The sequence below is a fragment of the Amphibalanus amphitrite genome, unplaced genomic scaffold, assembly GCF_019059575.1.
Source record: "Amphibalanus amphitrite isolate SeventyFive unplaced genomic scaffold, NRLGWU_Aamphi_draft 002028F_arrow, whole genome shotgun sequence".
NCBI lineage: Eukaryota > Metazoa > Arthropoda > Thecostraca > Balanomorpha > Balanidae > Amphibalanus > Amphibalanus amphitrite.
This window is the reverse complement of record NW_024883521.1, coordinates 48,282-65,924: the sequence shown is the minus strand read 5'-3', so window position 1 is coordinate 65,924 and position 17,643 is coordinate 48,282. Positions and strand designations below refer to the sequence as shown.

Genomic DNA, 17,643 nt, shown 5'->3' with positions numbered 1-17,643 from the left:
TGTGACACACTTGCTTTACTTGTATATAGTTATGGGCGCAAAATGACCTTGTAGTCGGCGCGCCCTTAAGCCCCAATAAACAACAACAACGATGCTTCTACAGACTACATATAGGACCACAGCGTAACAGCCAACGGAATCACACTGAACAGCGTTAACTTCCCACAACATACTGAGCTTCTCCAACACCTCGCAAACCAAAAGCTCTGACTGAGCCTTTCTGTGTTTGTCCCCGTTAGATAACGGTATGGCTCATGAAAAAGCCGCGATTGGTAATCTTCTTTACGTTATTCCTCTCAGAAACCTATCTCGCACTTGTTCTCAAAGGCAGTTAGCATTAACCAAGCCCATATAAACACATTAACCAATAGCGGATAACCATTGGCGGATCCAGGCGGGTGCCAGGGGTGCCAAAATCAGTAATCGGGGTGCCAAAACTGAGTTTGGCACCCCCTTTCGCTCCTCAGTCCTGCATACACATATGCAGCTCTTGTAGAGACTCTCGCACCCTTTTGGCACCCCCTTTGGAAATGGCTGTATCCGCCTCTGGACATAACTAATGTAGCCACAGTGGAAATGCTAGGTACTAATGGATATTTAGACCCACCAATATTTTTTCAGCTCCTACACCCATGCTATCTAGCAATAAAATATTATGCAAACACTTCTTATATACCCATGCAAACCCACCACTGTCCAACCGCTCACCAGTGGTGACCCCTGACCCCACTGGCGTCTGATGGTCTGGCGGTCTGCTGTTGACGGTTTGTTTACTTGGTTCAAGGTTTCAATAAATCGCGTTTTTTTGTAGCAGTAGCAGTAGTAGCACAGGCACTGCTGATGGATGATGGACTGACATTCATGGGGCGGAGGACTTTTTATCAGCTCACAACTTAATATCACGAATATGACAACCTTAGCTAGTCCTCCATTTATTTCACATTTCTTTTCAAACACCATATTTTTAGTATTCAAGTTGTAGTTTTTTAGGGGGGGGGGGCAAAAAGATATGTTTGCCCAGAGGTTTTTCGTTTAGGGGGGGGGCAATTGCCCATTTTGCCCCAACGTAGATCCGCCACTGGAGAGGGACAATCACGGCAACATTACATTGTCCTCACCTCCTCATCTTTTTTTAAAGCTTTTATGCTGTTTTCTCAGCATGAAAGCTTATGTTTCAGCATGTTTCACCAGCATGGGACGATTTCGGCCGGTTTGTAAGAGATAAACTGTCGAGCAGTTCATACACAAGAACATAAGCCTAGCGCGTTGAGCTCACCGAGAACAGGCGACTGTTCCAGCCAGCTCCGGGCATCCGCCTGCTCGCCGATCGAGCCGTGTGCCGCACGACAGCCGTGCTCTCCGGCACAGTATACCAATCAGTGAAACGGCGGCCAGCCGCCAGCTCCGCACCGCGCTCGTTTGGAACCAATACCCGTCCCAAAACGGCGTCCGGAGCAATTCTGGGCCGGTATAATGTTGCACAGTTCTACTAAGAGACCATAACTGAACCGCAAATAACCGTAAATTAGATGATATTGTGCGATGTCCATCGATTTGTGACAGAGCGACCTGATGATCACTTGCCGCCTGCCAAACCTTTAACTGAGCCTATATGTGGATATTATAGAATATTAGTACAATGTGCAAGCAGTAGCGGCGCAACACCTTCAATTAAGGGGGGGGGGGAGGCACTGCCGACTTTTGGTCCCATTCTTTCCATGCAACGTCCATAGGGCTAATGTTAAAATGCCAAAATCAAAGGGGACACGGTGCCCCGGTGCCCTCCCCGTTCCGCCGCCTATGTGTACATACAAGAGAGCCTGAATGATAAATAGACTCTCCATTAAAAATTCCACTACCACAAATCATCCATCCAAGGGAACCACGTTTCATCATCATAGAAAAGAAGTTCTTGTATCGAGTAGCTTGACCTCACGTTTTTCAATTTCCGCTTTCAAGACATTTATCACATTTATAACGGCAGGATACGTCCCTTGCTATTCCACTCCGTATATAGAGCCAACATCCTTGATCGATATTGCTAATGTCGTTTAGCGCCAGCCAAACGTTCAAAACACCGTGGTTGCGATATCGTCACAAGGCAGCCTATGTGATGGCACAATCTAGCGAACAGATGCGACAGAAACTGAAAGGCTTATTGAATTGTCGGAATTTCTATTTGCTTTACATTCTTTCAAGCAAGCATGTGTGAATATAAGCGTCAAAACATTTTTTAGTTCTATGGAATAGGCATCCCTCGCCTACTATCTAAAACGTGTCATTGATGAAAGTGTGTCCATGAATAAAAGTGAGTCATTATTAGATATTCAGTTCTCCTGCCATCAACACAAACGAGCATTGCCTGTTTACATATATCTAAAACAGGAAGATGAAACTAAGTAGTCACTAAGATTTCGTTCCATAGTATTGAGCACCTGCAACGTAAAACCAATACAATCACGTCCACAACGCCTCACCTCTCATATAGCAGTAGGCGACGCTCTTCATGTTCTTCCTGGTGAGGACGAGCAGGTTGAGCACGTTGCCGATGATGCCGAGCGCGCAGATGATCGGCATGGCCACGCCGTAGGTGTAGTGCTTCAGCTCCCTAATCGCGCGCATCTGTTCAGTGAACGACTCGTTGAAAGTGGCGGCCGATGGTGGAGTGCAGAGACTGAGGTTGTTGCCCACGGACAGGCTACTCAGCGTGGCAGTCATGACGGCAGTCGGCTTGTGGGCCGGGCTCAGTCGGACTTATCCCTGAAGCGCGTCTGCTGTTCAAGGGACAATGGAGAAATCTGCCCTCCAAAAAAGTGAGAGAGAGATGAGTCCAGTTAAAGCTAGATACACAGACCTGACATCAGTTCCGTGGTTACGACCAGGGCAGGCGTTGTTAAAAGTCTGTGCGCTCAACCACTACTGAATGTTATTGTAGCACGCCAATACCACACCAGCAGCTTCTGCTCCTTAGAAATATCTCAGTTCCATCGAGGCAATGGGCCTGTTAAACGGTCTGCACTTCGCAGCGGGCCCACCACAGTTCTCAGTTCACGCCTATAACTTCCAGAGCAGGGGCTCAGAACGCGTCAGAGGGCGCAGAGGACCTCCTCCACCCAGTCTCGCAGTGCCAGACACTGGCGAATCCACTCGCTAGTCCAGCCCGAGATCCAACCGGAGTCTGTTCCACTAGTGGTGACACCTGCTGAGACACACGGCGGTCAGTAACGTCCCCGATCGCACGTTCAGGCCGGCCGGCGGCGCCCGACTGAGCACGCGGACTTGGTCGCCGCCGCCGGCAGCCTCCGCGCCGCCGACTCAGCGTCGGACGCACGCGTCGACGCCGACGGCCGCCCGCCGTCGCACGCGCCGCGCGGCCCCCTCTCCCCTGGCCCGGGGAGGGGGTTGAGGTTGGCCGTCTCACTCTTCCGACGACACCACGCGCCTCGGGCCGGCCTCAGCCACGCGCAACACTCGGAAAGAAAGAGGAAATATACGGGCGGCGGTGTCTGCAGTTCATCTTACCGGACGGCCAGACACGGCGGAGAAGAGGTCCGAACAGAGAGGCTATCTGGACTCCCTCAACACAACGAGAACGGAAGTCGGGCGCCTCCTCGTTCCATTAAGTTATGACCGAACTGAGAAAACTTTATCAAGTGTTTCATTCTTCTAACAATACAGAGACTGGTATGGTATAAGCTTGGGAATATCTCATTCACCCGTTTGGGTTATTTAAAACGGATGGCTCTCCAGGTTGGTCCCATTGGTATTCCGAGGTTTGCGTCGAAGGATTGATAGTGGTCATTCATTACAGACAGGTAGGGACCAGGTCAAAGACGTGGAACCGAAGGCTAGCCAATTACCGTCACACGAATGCAGGTCAGGCTACTTATGACATCCGTTAGGCTAACACGATACTGTGATCACTAACAAGACAAACATGACCTCTGGAAATGCCATGAGAACTACCTATAGAGCTGCGAAAATGGGCATAATTAGTGGTTCTGCCATCGTCTGATTACACGTTTGGTTTGTTTACTGAGCATAATTGGTTAGGCACGTCATGTCGAGTGAGGACATTGCTGTTATTGTAACATTGGAAGCTGATGAGGAAAAATGCAGTTCCAACTCCGGAGCAGCTCAACACCACAATTAGGTATGTAGGCATATGCGGTTTGTTTAACGAATGACGATTTCCTATCAACCAAATCAGGCTTTGTTCAATGAAATGACTGTCACGACAATACCACTCCAAGCGTGGTGTTAACAAGAGACACATAGCAGGGAGCCTGAGGACGTTCGAATGTTCCACTGAGCACACCTTCTAGTAGGACGTTAATTATATGGCAATGTGAGTGGAAGCTAGAACCACTCTAAGCTTGGAAAAAGGCTGCGTCATTGCTTAGGTGCCAACACACCGGAGCGATAGAGAATTCAGCCACGATTGGCGCGGGAAACTCCACCCCACAGTTTTCATTGCGGATGCGTCATCGTTCCGGCGCACCCAGGGACCTTGCACCGGCCGCCCGTCTGGGGCGCCCACCCCTCGCCGGCCGGCCCGCCGGACAGCTGATGGATGTTCTACCCGGCGCTGGCCGCCGCGGGCAGACAGCTGCCGACACCAGCTCACACAGGCGCGTGCTCCACTTCTGCGCAACGCGTCATTGTGAGCAGGCATGAATGGCTGGACGTCTGAATGGTGTTGTACCAAGAGGCTGCGAGGCTGCCGGTGAATGGGAGTTTTTACGCTAGGTTTATTTGGCGATAGATGAACGAACTTCATTAGCGTATGTTTTCTGAAGCGGACCAATAACGCAGTTGAAATTATGCAAATATTATTTTTTCAGTTTGAAGCAGGGTATCTTCTCTGATTTGACGTAACACAAAAAATGGCGCCTCTCATCCGTATATGTCGATGTAGATCACTGATGGCCCAGTGACCCCCGTTCCCCGTTACCCACCAGGATCCACCAGTCACCGGATGGCACTGCCTAGTGCTCGTTCTCGTCCTCTGGGTCAACTGAGCTTACAGTTGCCCGAGTTTGTGTATGCACCCTGGCCAGTGGCAACCACATTTACAATGGCAACCACAGATCCTTACAACAGGCAACATTGTGCCGTTACTATGGACGCATAGGTCACAGAAGTGTGTGTTGCGAGGGAGAGAGGAGACAGCAGCACTGAGATAACCTCGCTACCAGATGCGCCGGACCAGCCAGCGCCTTTCAGCTGGGGCAGCGTCCGAGGTGGATTTGAAACCCACGGCGGCCAGTTAACCCCGATGCGTGCCGCGCCGAGCCACCCGGCCGATGAATTGTGCGACACAAACATATCACCGTGTCACTGCTGATGGAAGTCAGTCCTGTGTCGCTCACTGGTGTCCGGCACGCACTGCGAGACGGCGTGTAAGCACGGAACGCGAGACGGGTGGACCGGATGGCCACGATAGGTCAGTTCACACTGTCAACACTTGAGTGGGAACGGCCCGGAACAGGGCTTGACTTGGGCCAATCCTCTCGAGGGCAGTGAATTCTAATACACTGTGAAATACATGACGGTAACGCCGCAGCGCGTTCACATTGAGTTTCGTGTAAAGGTCATGTCCGTTCACGAGTCAATTTCTCGCCAAGCCATTCGTCATTCAGTATCATTGTCAGTTTACTGATTAGATGTCAGGTCGTGCAGACATATCTGAAGTATGAGCTTGTTCGGCTGGCACTGGACCTCCTGCTCCACAGACCACAGCCGTCATAAAGCCAAACGATGTATTGTAAGAATTGTCGCGATTTAGGCAGTTTTTCATTACCGGAAAAGGCAGACACATGTAACATGGTCAGGATTCGAGCGATATTTCTTTTCGGAGACGACAGGCACACAAATGTTTCAAACAAGCGATAAATATGACGATGAGCTGACATTTTATGCAATAAATCGCCGCATGTTAAAACTGAAGACACCATGCCCATAAACACATTGGTTACGAGCGTATTCATGTTGTTCGCCTATCAAACTTCACAGAACCAATGCCCCATTTGAGTTCATCTGGCTTCATATTTGGTCAATCAACAGACGATGCATCGACAACTGGTCTGGCCATTTTTACCTTTTTCTCTAGCACTATTCAAATCAAAACACACAACTCATATAAGCTCAATGGATGCATTCCAGCGGCTTCAAAGAACAAGCATAATGACGTCCTTCTCTGCCAAGGCCATGGGTCTAGAGCAAATATCAAAACATAAAATAGACACTGTTAATGAGGTTCACCTCTTGTACCTAACGCAAGCATACAGATACTCGCAATACGTCCACAAATCACCAGCGTTGCGCCACCCAACGCTGCATAAACTGCGGCGTTAAAGTTATTAACAGTAGGTGCCATTTAAGGACATAACCCGCTCTGTCCAATTTCAACAAATGTGTGCTGTTTAGCTTGCTTGTAACGGTTCAGATGAACCACAGATATACATCAGATAGCTTCACACAAACAGACTTGAGACACACATTTAATTTCAGACACAAGTTCAGACGCACGTTGAACATAGTACGAAGGCACAGCGTTGCAGACAACACGACACAGGAATAGTTTCAATCACACTGGCGTCAGGACGAGTAAAGTGCCACTGAAACGCGTCCTACTAATTAAAAAACTAAAACACAAACAATACATTGTTTTACCAAACTTTGGGATCTATACCTAAATGCACGCAAAAATAGCGTGAGCATCAGAATAAAAACTCACAAAAAGTGAATTCAACGCCTGTGGTGCGGGCTATCCTATCACCACTCCACAAAGCCAATTGGCACGTATCATCACGTACATGTTTCTGGCGCATGTCTCAAAACTCTGGAGCTTGTCTTAAAACTAAACAACTGATCGTGTCTAAGACACTCGCGAGGAAGCGAACGAACGGAGGAGTAGACAAATTTAAGGTTTCCGTCACTATCGCGATAAAGGATATCGACGAAAGCGAAACGGAGTACACCGTCACCTCGACATGTAGTGCAATACACGGCTGAGAAGGTCATTGGCGTGTACAGATACGTATCGTGCATGCTGGGTTTTATATGCCTGTTTTGCATACTGAGCCACTGACTGAACAGTTGTACTGCAGACCATGAAGGGGAACGAACCCATCACCACAACGCTTGCTGTGTTATGTGTATCGAGTAAGTTTGCATCAAGGGACGGCCCCTGAGGAGCTTTTCCCACAATGCAACAAACGGTGAATTCACAGGGCAGCACCATCACAAAACAACAACTCACCCTTATACTACCTCTGACGCCAAATCACCCACCGCGTTCGCTTTCTCATAGCGATGGTATGGACCTCTGCTGCTCGAAATGTACGAGGAGATACATTACGAGAGGGGAGACCTACCAGCGCAGACCCAACACCACAGCGGGCGCTGCCGACCACCGACTCTCGCACAGATGGCGTCACTGCCTCAGCTAGGTGACGCCGCAGCTTTGTCACGAAAAAACGAGACTCTCTGAACGGAGAATCGGCGTCGATGGCGTGCGTAAGACAGAGGTGCGTGCAGGAGCCGGACATGGTGTAAAACCGAACCAGACTAGACACGTCATGTAATGAAAAACACTGCTGCATAAAAATTGCACTCTTTGCTCTGACAATCAGCGTCCGACACAGGATCATATTCCTTAACAGGTCAATATCGATTCAGATCTAAACATACAAATGACCCGACAATATCCACTTAAAAATTCATTAATATAACAGATTTGGTGTATAAAAAGTGAAAACGCAGCAACCAGGCTGAATATCAACACCGATTCCATAAAACTACACACAAGTCCTAAAGATTGTCGCACGCATTTTTCATAAAACTACACATAAGTTCCCATTCACCTCTTTTTGTAGCCATGATAAATGCCAGTCTGTGCAGACCACCACAGAGCACTGAGCAGGCCTATCTACATTTTTGCCGACGTATGCCATTTCTGGCTGTAAGATCGAAGCTTACCAGACCACCGCCAGACTGCGACTTATCGTGCCCTCTGTGGGACTAATTCGGTCACTGACCAGCACACAGCACCCCGTGGGCCGAACAGTGTACCCACCTCTGGAGTCACCCCCAACTGATGTGACTGTACCCTTGTCGGTGTGACACCACACAGCCCACCGTGGGCAGGTCGCCGCATCATCCACCCAGCTCTGCCCGCCGGCCGAGACACGGGCCAGTGCTGTCACCAGGGAGAGCAGAGAGAGACGAGGCGGAGGGAGGAGGGGAGGTGGCAATGTACTCACCCTGTCCGTCGACCTGATCCGGCCGACAGTCGGCCGTCCAGAGCCCGGTCAGCGAGCGCAGCGCTCACATGTCCCCCAGAAACGTGAAGCCAGTGGCCTCGTGTTCCTTTTTGTGTCGGCGCTCAGTCTCGCTGGCTGTGTGCCCGCCGGCGGCGGCTCGGCCGGGACTGTGCGGCTGGTCGCGCATCACCTGCTCGTACGAGGGCGGCGGGTCGTAGTCGGGCGCGGCGGCCAGCGCCGGCGCCGAGGACGAGTGGTGCTCGGCCGGCGGCCGCAGACTGGGACTGTCAGCCCAGGCGGAGCGCCGCCGCGGCTCGGTGCCTCCGGCGGCGGACGGCGCGGTCGGGCGCGGAGAGACGGAACGGCTGCGCACGTGGGACCGGTGAAACGGCACCGTGCCCAGCACCAGCGGCAGCGAGAGCGTGATGTGGCGAGACTTGATCTGGGAACGAGGGACACGGTGTAAGGGCGGACGCAGCAGGTAAGCAATCAGCACAGCACGGACGGAACACGAAAACAGGCACCGAGAGAGGGCGTAGTCATATAGTCACTCAGTACAGTACAGGTGGTGATGCGAACACCGTAGGCGAAATGGTGAGGCAGAGCGTATCCTTTTCTTTGCTCTAGTGGCTGACTGCGATGAGGTAGAACGAATACAACATCTCGGTAAAAAGATGACTGTGACGATGTACGGATCCCTGGTCTTACTGGGAGGTAGCCGGTATGTATTCTTATTCTGGAAAAAAACACAGAAAGTAGCTCAAGGGCTTTGTTGTCAGTTACCAGGAAATTTTTACTCCACATTGACATAACATTATACGTAGCTGTATAATGCTGTATAGTATAATTAACCTACCTACTTTGCCGTAGTAGATGACTGATGATGCAGTGCATTTACCCTACCTTCACGTAGTAGGTGACTGAAGATGCGTCACATTTACCCCGCCTTGACGTAGTAAGTAGGTGACTGTGATGTGGTGCATTTACCGTACCTTGACGTAGTAGGTGACTGTGATGATGCGGCACATGACGGCGCTGATGGTGATGCCCTCGTGGCGCGGAACGGTCAGCTCGAAGCGGTGCCATCCGTTGGGCGACTGTCCCGGCTGTACGACAGCCACGTCTCGCTTCTCCTCCCGGCGGCGACCGTTAGCGATACACAGCGTACACTGCCGACAGAGATAACAGTCAGCACTCGGTCAGAGGCTGGGGAGGGGATCTGAAAGATACACTGCTAACAGAGATAGCACACAGTCAGCACTGAGCACACACTTAGCACACAGTCAGATACTGGGGAGAGCAGCTGAAGGGTGCTCAGTGTATACTACCATATCAGCGGTGTGAATGAGACTTAAAGCTGACTCTTTCCACATTTAGGAAATCGCATGCGAGAGCCTATTCATTCAAATACAATTCTTCCCGCATCAATCGCATGCGGGAGAAGCGTGCGATTGATGCGAGCGTGCTTCCATGTAACTGAATAGGCTCTCGCATGCGATTTCCGAACTGCGGAAAGATTCTGTTGCAGGCTTTAAATTCTGTGTCGCTCAGTCCTCCCAGCAGACAGAAAGCCGTCACTAATCCAACTGACATTCATTGAGCGGTGATGCGGGCCCCCAGCTGAGCGCAACAGAGTGACACGTTCTTGTTTGAGTTTGACCACGCACCCGTTTGAGTTTGACAACGCCGGGCGCGTTGAGCTGTTTCCTGAAGAGCCGCTCGGGCCCGTCAATGGTGAAGGAGATGGTCTGCCCTCCGACGGCTGCCTGGGGCGACATGGTCAGTGTGAACCGACCTATCGCGTGGCCGAAGAGCGACTGCTGCGCCTCGGCAGTCACAGAAGCCGGCTCCTGTCGCAGGGTAGGGGCGCCAGTTACACAGGGGATCGCCAGAGGCACGGCAGTTCGCTCAGTATCTGTGTATACCAGAGATGTGGCAAAATTAAAAAAAAAAAAACACACACATACACACACGCATGAGAAAAATAGTCTCACTTTACACGATCGTATTGTCATCTGTACAGCTGACGGCATATTGGTTAGGACTAATGCCATTGTCATCTGACTGGTGGACAAGTCGATATTGGGAAGCCAAGCGCCACTCGGACCGCCGGGAGGAGAGGACGGAAGGCCTGGGGAGAGGTCAGCCCTGCTCACCGCCAGATTGGCCGGCTCGGCGTTCAGGTCGAGCGCCGGCAGCACGGTGAACGTGTACTCGGACTTGCCGTTGAAGGCGAACAGGTCGTGGCTGATGGCGCGCGCCTTGCACATGTAGCTGATGGTGCCGTACTGACAGCTGTACGTCGGCGGCAGGCCCAGGCGCAGCTGGTGCGAGAACGCGTACTGGTATGTGCCCGGGTGTAGCGCCTCCACCGTCGGACCTGGCGCACACGAGGTTATCAACAATCAGCAAACCACAGGTAAGGCAGATTATGGTTTAACCTGTGTCAGATATCAAGCCTATGTCGTCAGCGCGGTAACCTATGTTCATGGCCGTCCATACTGTCAGAAGTTTCAGTTCAAATCGGTCTCATTACTCGAGCCCCGCTGAAGCACCTGATACCCACATTTTGGAGCCGCCTGAAAGCAAATATATTCCTGAGAAAGCCCCATCAGCTGACAGCACATCTCATGCCGTTCGAGAGGCTCGATTCCCACCTCTTATAAAGAAGATGTCCTCCCTGATGAGCCACAGGTCCTCGGTGTGAGTGTGGGTGTGTCGGTTCTTCCCCGAGCCGCTATGAGTCTTCCAAAGGGATTTAGCCAAGCCTCGTACCTTGACTAATACAGCTGAGAAAACGGACACAATGGTAAATCACAGAACACTAGAGTTTTAACACGTTCATATTTTTTGTTTTAACACGTTCATATTTTCTAAGAGTTCGAGCCGCTCCCGCTTATGAGTGAGTGGGGGGGGGGGGGGGACAGACAGACCCTGTCTGACTGTAACCTGGCATTGCGCTATCAAGTAGTATACCTTGCGTCATTAAATGAACTATGAAGGATCATGATGTTTTTACCATTTGTTCTTATATTTCACAAATAAGAGGTAGTTTACTGGTACCATCAGACGCACAATGCAATGGCAAAACTGAAAATACCAAACACTGCATCATTCGCTGCCATACGAAGCATACCAGCTCATTAGAGCGAGCATAGCAGCTCAAGATGAGTTCCACCACACTGCCTAATCATTGGTAGCCTGACTTGCTGCAGGTTTCGTCGGCGCCGGGTTTCGTCCAGAGATTTTGCCAAATGTAAGCATCTACGCAAAACGACCTCTCTTCAGTTGTCCACATCGTAGAATCAATGTTTGACCATTTTCAAACGTGCCACGATGTGCTCTATCACTTCATGAAATATTAAAATATTCGCACGTGCGGGACAAAAAAAAGAGATAAAAATACTTGATGATCCTTCATTTAATGACACCCAGTATACAAGTTCTGCAGTGCTTGGCAAGGGCTCCAGCATTTTAAGTCCGTCCACTCAAACATGAAACTAAATTAACCCGCGGCCCTCGGCGGATGTCCGATCGTAAAGCATTGTACGTTTTCACCTGCACACCTCCACCCCTCTAATTCGATTAGTGGGATGACAGAGTAGCAGCACACTGTAAGTGGTGCCTATCTGAAAGATTTGAAGGAGGTCAAAGTTCAGGTCAACAGAGATTATTCAAAGTCAAATCTTCCAAAGGTTAAATCTTAATTTTGACATTCTTGGATAAATCATTCCCTGAAAGTTTCAAATCACTTATTGTAGCAGATGCAACCATTTCAATTTTTCCTTAAAGCTAGGTGGGAACCTAATTTGATGTAACCTAGTGACCTACCTAATCTCTAATAACTTGGGTGTGAAATTTGCAAAATGTTTAGCCTGCCAAACTACAAAATAACTTTATCTAAAATAGTTGCATGATATAGGTTCCTAGAATCCCTCCTTTGGCAACAGACTGAATTCTAAATTCTTTACCTTCATTCTCAGAAAAATATTACTAATTATCCTTCTTCAAAGGTCAGGCTAGACTATGTGTGATCCTCCAGGAAATTACATGTGCCCTGTTTTGTCAGATTTTGCGAGAAATCCGTAGGTCCGCAGTCCGCAGATAAAGTTCAGCTGATAGGAAATACACTGGGTTGGTTACACTGGGCAATTCACAGCAACATGAGTGACCATATTCAGTGAAGGAAGTCACAGATGGGAATGCCAGGGAATGTCCAGGATATTTGATGAACTAAAAAACAACATTAAGCAAAATTGCACATTTTCATACATAGCCCTCACTAGTTGTCATGCTTGAGTACCTGTATAAGCACATGCTAGTTCACAGAACTTCATGAAACCCGCAGAAACCCACATCAAGAAATCCTGCGAGCACTGAAACACAGACTAGCATGCACATATTTTCCTGGACAGTTCCACATAGTGTAGCTTGACCTTAGCATGTCTGCTTAGAAGGTACCTACCTAATAATGCTACTTGATTTTAGCATACTTACATGAGAGCTTGTGCGGCTCACAGCCACCGATGATGAGCGTCATGACACCATGGACAGTTTCTCCTGGTCGATAGGTGGCATAGCCAGCAGTCTCTCCCCTAAATGAGATGCTAACTGAATGAATACCCATCTCTGAAACAGAAGCAGGGAACATTTACCTGTGGATTCAGATCAAATTTGGGTAGCGCACTTACTATTCTAAAACAAACACCATTTGTATTAACCCGGCAGGCGGTGGGCCTCCCGGCCACCTTCCGCGCAGTTGGGGGCGGGCATTTTTTTGCCCCCCCCCCGTATCTCCGAAGCTACTGGACGGATCCCGGAAATTCAAACGGCGTTCGATAGCCCTGTCAAATTTGTCGTTGGAAACCAAATTTCATTGACCTCGGGGTCACCGATGTCAGTCACAGGTCAGGTCAAAGATAAAATGTTTCACCGTTCACGGGTCTTCTAGGAATGCGCTATAACTTCGAGTAAAACGCATTTTCTCGAAAATCAGCGATTGCCTAGTACATACTCGTATGTTGCTATTAGAGGTCACTGATAATACCAGTTCAGGTCACAGGTCAGGTCACCAAAGGTCAGCACATGAATCCAACTTTACTAAGGTTGTGCGATGCATGTTTTATGGCTGATTTTTCATTTGCAATTCAATGGTGTTGCATCAAATTCAAATGGTGTTGGTTATATTAAGACCATCAGGTACGATTTAAGTCACTTTCTGGTGGAGGTCAGGTAAAAAAAGGTCAAATTTCAAAGTTGATAATTTTGCATAAAATGGGTATTGATTCGATGCAGCTCGTCACAGGGAGTCTAATGGTGGTCTTTGTTTTGCGCTACGTCTAGAATTGCTAAGAATTGAGTCTGAAAATTTAACGTCATCAATTTTAGAGTTTTTTTTTTTTGCTATAACTTGGCCAAAAAAAGAGGTATTGATCTCAAATTTGGTATGTAGATAGAATGCGCTAGGGACTATCACATATATTCCGTTTCTCAAGATTCAAAAAACTTCTTGGATTTTTCGGGGCTTAAATTAAAAAATTATTTTATTTTTATTTTTGGGGGTCAAAATCTGAAAATTTCAAAAATCCGAGATAGCAGTTTGTAGCCCTGTTAATTCTACACCTTTTATGTCTCATACATTTTTCTGTATCTCTAAAGCTGTAGGACTGACAGCTTTTCCAGCAAAACCCTTTTTTGGGTCGAAAATGGCAGAAATGACGTCACTCCGGCATCATTAGCGGCCAACCTATCAGAGCCTTTGGAAAATTTGTGGTCACAATGTGCAAAAGCTATTCATGGGAGGGTACTGAAAGTTTGGTGACAATCGGCGCAGCGTATCTGAAGATACCAAAAAAAAAACTAAAGTGGGGCAAAAAAAATGCCCCCCCCCCCCCCCACCTGGAACGTTACTGCTGTAATATTGAAAATTGTCCTAAGAAAAGAAAACACAGGCAGTCAGCAAAGTAGCACAGCTAGCTGACCACTCAACACAAGCCGTCAGTTTAGTGGAGCTTGAACTTGAACACTGTCACAATCAGTATTGATGATGACTGAACCTAAATTCGAACTTCAGGTGAATAAGAAACTAGTTTGAGATTCAGATTGACCAGGTTCAAGGTTGGTGGCCGCCCATTCACCCATATTTGGTAGGTCAGTTGGGGAAACTACAAGGCGAAAATCCAAAAATTGATTGGTCAATAAATGGACTTTGGATGACCATATATGGGCATATATGGAGCCCCCGCTACTAAGGGTGAAAAACGGTATAACAAGCCGGTACTTCACTAGGACTCAATACCTCAATACCTCAATACGGCCACTAGGACCATAAGAAACCATTTCACGCCACAACAGACCTCAATAACCACTAAAATATATTTTGTGGTCTCTTGTGGAATTTTTTCATGGGATATGGGAGACATCCCGGTTGCACTAAGACACAGGGGGATGTCGTCCCGGTTCTCCCCATGTATTATTCGCCAATCAGCTTAACACTACCAGTGACGTCACTGGTGGATCACCAGTCGCGGCCGGCCGGCCGGGCCCGTAGGAGGCCAAACGCAGACGTTTTCAGAAAAGCGTAAGCCGTATAGATACAGTCTTGGATGGAGTTTTGCTGTGATTCGGCTCTCCAAGAGTGCGTCAGCGGACCAGGACCAGGATAAAGGTCATAGTGAACCGGCATCTGATAAAATCCGCTCACGGTTTAGCAGCCGACTTCGACCCTTCGCCCTCGTAAAATACAAAAGCTTGCCGGTTATCAATCCACCTGCATCTCCTCATCTGCTTACTGCCTATATCGACCAGTTACTGCAGCCGTTTTGGAGCGGCTCACGGCCGATAACACGCCGGGCGTGCGCTAGCCGCCGGTGCTAAGCGCTAACCATTGAGTGCGCGTGGCCGACTGCCGCCCCGATGGCGCTGGCCCCCGGCACCGACACCGGCGCGGCGCCGCTGACCCATGGGGGGGGGGGGGGGGGTAGCTAGAGCCGGAATTGGGATAGAAGCCGGTATGGGATTGGGATGAAAACTCAGCGAGACTAAGGGATTGTGTTGTGCCTTCGGTAGGCCCCCAAAAATCACCGGTGTAGTGCCCTCAGGGCCGCCGGTTATGAAGCCTTTGGAGGCACTGGTGTGGGCCCTCAGAGGCATTGGTGCGGGGTCCCGGAGGTGCCGCTGTGGGCCCTCTGAGGTGCTAGTGTGTGGCCCTCAGAGGCGCCGATGAGGGTCCTCACAGTTGCCATTGTGGGCCCTCAGAGACACTGCAGTGTAAGGTCGTCACAGTCGGGTGTGGGACCCTTAGAGCTGCTGGCTCGAACCCTTTATAAGCCGACAGGGGCTCTCAGAGCCCGACAAAGGGCCCTTAAGAGGTCTGCGGTGTCTTCAGGAGCCCTGTGGAGTCCTCAGAGACCAGCAAGGTACTCTCAGACGCCGGTGGGGGCCCTCAGAGTCGTCGGTGCGGGGCCCTCAAAAGTCACCGGTGACTGCCGATATGGCCTTAAGAAGCACTGGTTTGGGCCTTTGGAACTTCATTCAGGGGTGTCGGTTGAACTCAGAGGTGGCAGTGTGGGGCCCTCAGCTGGGCACCGCTTTGGGGCTTTCACAGCCGCCGGTGAGGGCCCTCGCAGGCGCCGTTGTGGGGGCCTTCAACGAGGGGCGTCGACACCGGTCCGACTTTTCAGACTAGTCGGACCACTTTTTCGACTAGGCGGTGCCCTGCTGTGGCTCGCGGGGGCCCCTGCTGCAGACCGCGGGGGCCCTACTGCGGCTCGGGGGCCCTGCTAAAGACCGCGGGGGCCCTGCTGCGCCTCTGGGGCCCTGCTAGACACCGCGGGGCCCTGCTGCGGCCCGCGGGGTCCCCTTCTGCGGCCGCGGGGGGCCCCTGTTGGGGCTCTCGGGGGCCCTGCTGCGGCCACGGGGGCCCCTGCTGCGGCAACGGGGGCCCCCCGCTGCGGCTCGCGGGGGCCCTGCTGCGCCTCGCGGGGCCCTCGCGACACCTGGGGGCCCCCACCGGTGGGGGCCCCCCGAGTAAAAGTCGGACCAGTTTTCCTTACGCGTCGACGCCCCTGCCTTCAACCATTGGTTTAGGGGGTCATCACAGGCTGAGGCGTGTGTGGAACCCTTAGAGCTGCTGGTCCCTGATATGCCGGTAAGGGCCCTCAGAGGCCGGCAAGTAGCCATCAGAGGTCGCCAATGGGCCCTGGGAGGCCGGCAAGGGGCCCTCAAATGCCGACAAGGAACAATAAAAAGCCGGTGTGTGGCTCTTATGGAGAGAAGTGTGGCTATTGTGTGGCTATTCGGAGCACATAAGGTGTTCTTTCGAGCCCTGTGGGGCCCTTCTGAGTCGAAAATGCCAGCGTGGACCCTCAGCCGCCAATTGGCGTCGCAGGGCCCCTCGGGTCCGAGAGGCCCCCTGATCCGATGGGGGCACGTGCCCCCTGTCCCCGCCCCCCCCTCCGGGTGCAGATAGAGAATGCAATCGGCGGTGCGGGACACAACTGCAATCGTTCCTTCTCCCGTTGCGAGGTCGCCCATCCGACCCATATATCCCAAGATTGTCAACCCTGGGGCTCGGGTCGGCAATGTATCGGCAAGGAAATCAGCTTTAGGTGGGTAAAAAAGTTTTAAGTCATTAGTTGTCGTTACGTTCAGTAATAGCAACAATAAAGTGCCAAATGTACCCGACGTACGGCTTGGAGCCGGGCGCCGCGCGGTATCCACCAGTGACGTCACGCTAATGCTTAGCGACCGGTCCATTGGAAATTGCGGGATGATTCTACCTCTCTTATACGGCCTTGCTAAGACATACCGGGGAGGGGAACAAGGCTCCTTCCCTCTCTGCGCTCTGGGCCCTGTTTCACCGGTGATAGCAGCACGCTGCTTTTACACGTGTCAAATTGGGTTTCCATGGAAACATCAACAGGCCCATTGCTCCAACACTACCACAAGTGTGACGTCAGCTCGCGCAATTTGATAGCAGCGTGGTAGCAGCACCCGTGAAACACCGCCATGTGCAAGGCTATATGACTCGCTCTGTGCAAGGCCGTAAATAATCTTGTGACTATTTGATAATATAGCTTGTGACCTGGCACGGTGACTATAAATAGTGACCTGTTGCTGTTGCCAAACGGTGACTATAAATAACAAATAGTTGCAAACCGCTTCAGCTTGTTAAAGGAAATAGTTCACTTTCACGAAATTATTTTTTTTGCAACGGATTTATGATTTTTTATGTTCAAAATAATCAGCAAAGAAAATAAAACCTTTTTATAACAAAAGATTATTTTCTATATTTTGATATAGGAAGAACTTTTCAGTTTCTGTAAGGCACACGCGATCCAGTATGAAAAGAGCATGGGTCCCGAAAATTCTTCAG

At 50.3% G+C, this 17,643-nt stretch overlaps 1 protein-coding gene across 1 annotated transcript; it reads right to left on the bottom strand.

Annotated features, from left to right (window-relative positions):
• Nucleotides 1-5,747: 5,747 nt before the first annotated feature.
• Nucleotides 5,748-17,113, bottom strand: LOC122376140 (arrestin domain-containing protein 3-like). The gene is made up of 7 exons (XM_043355848.1): nt 17,097-17,113; nt 12,765-12,896; nt 10,925-11,056; nt 10,424-10,647; nt 9,935-10,117; nt 9,260-9,436; nt 5,748-8,709 (listed from the first exon to the last, which is right to left on the bottom strand). The coding sequence occupies exons 2-7, from the start codon at nt 12,892-12,894 to the stop codon at nt 8,332-8,334; spliced, it is 1,224 nt and encodes a 407-aa protein (XP_043211783.1). The 5' UTR covers nt 12,895-12,896; nt 17,097-17,113; the 3' UTR covers nt 5,748-8,331.
• Nucleotides 17,114-17,643: the final 530 nt, after the last annotated feature.

Coding starts and splice junctions, on each gene's coding strand:
- LOC122376140 (XM_043355848.1), bottom strand. CDS start 12,894: ATGGGTATTCATTCAGTTAGCATCTCATTTAGGGGAGAGACTGCTGGC. Junction 9,437..9,934: donor GCGTTGTCAAACTCAAACGG/GTGCGTGGTCAA, acceptor CTCTGTCGGCAG/TGTACGCTGTGTATCGCTAA. Junction 8,710..9,259: donor CAGTCACCTACTACGTCAAG/GTACGGTAAATG, acceptor CCTCGTTCCCAG/ATCAAGTCTCGCCACATCAC.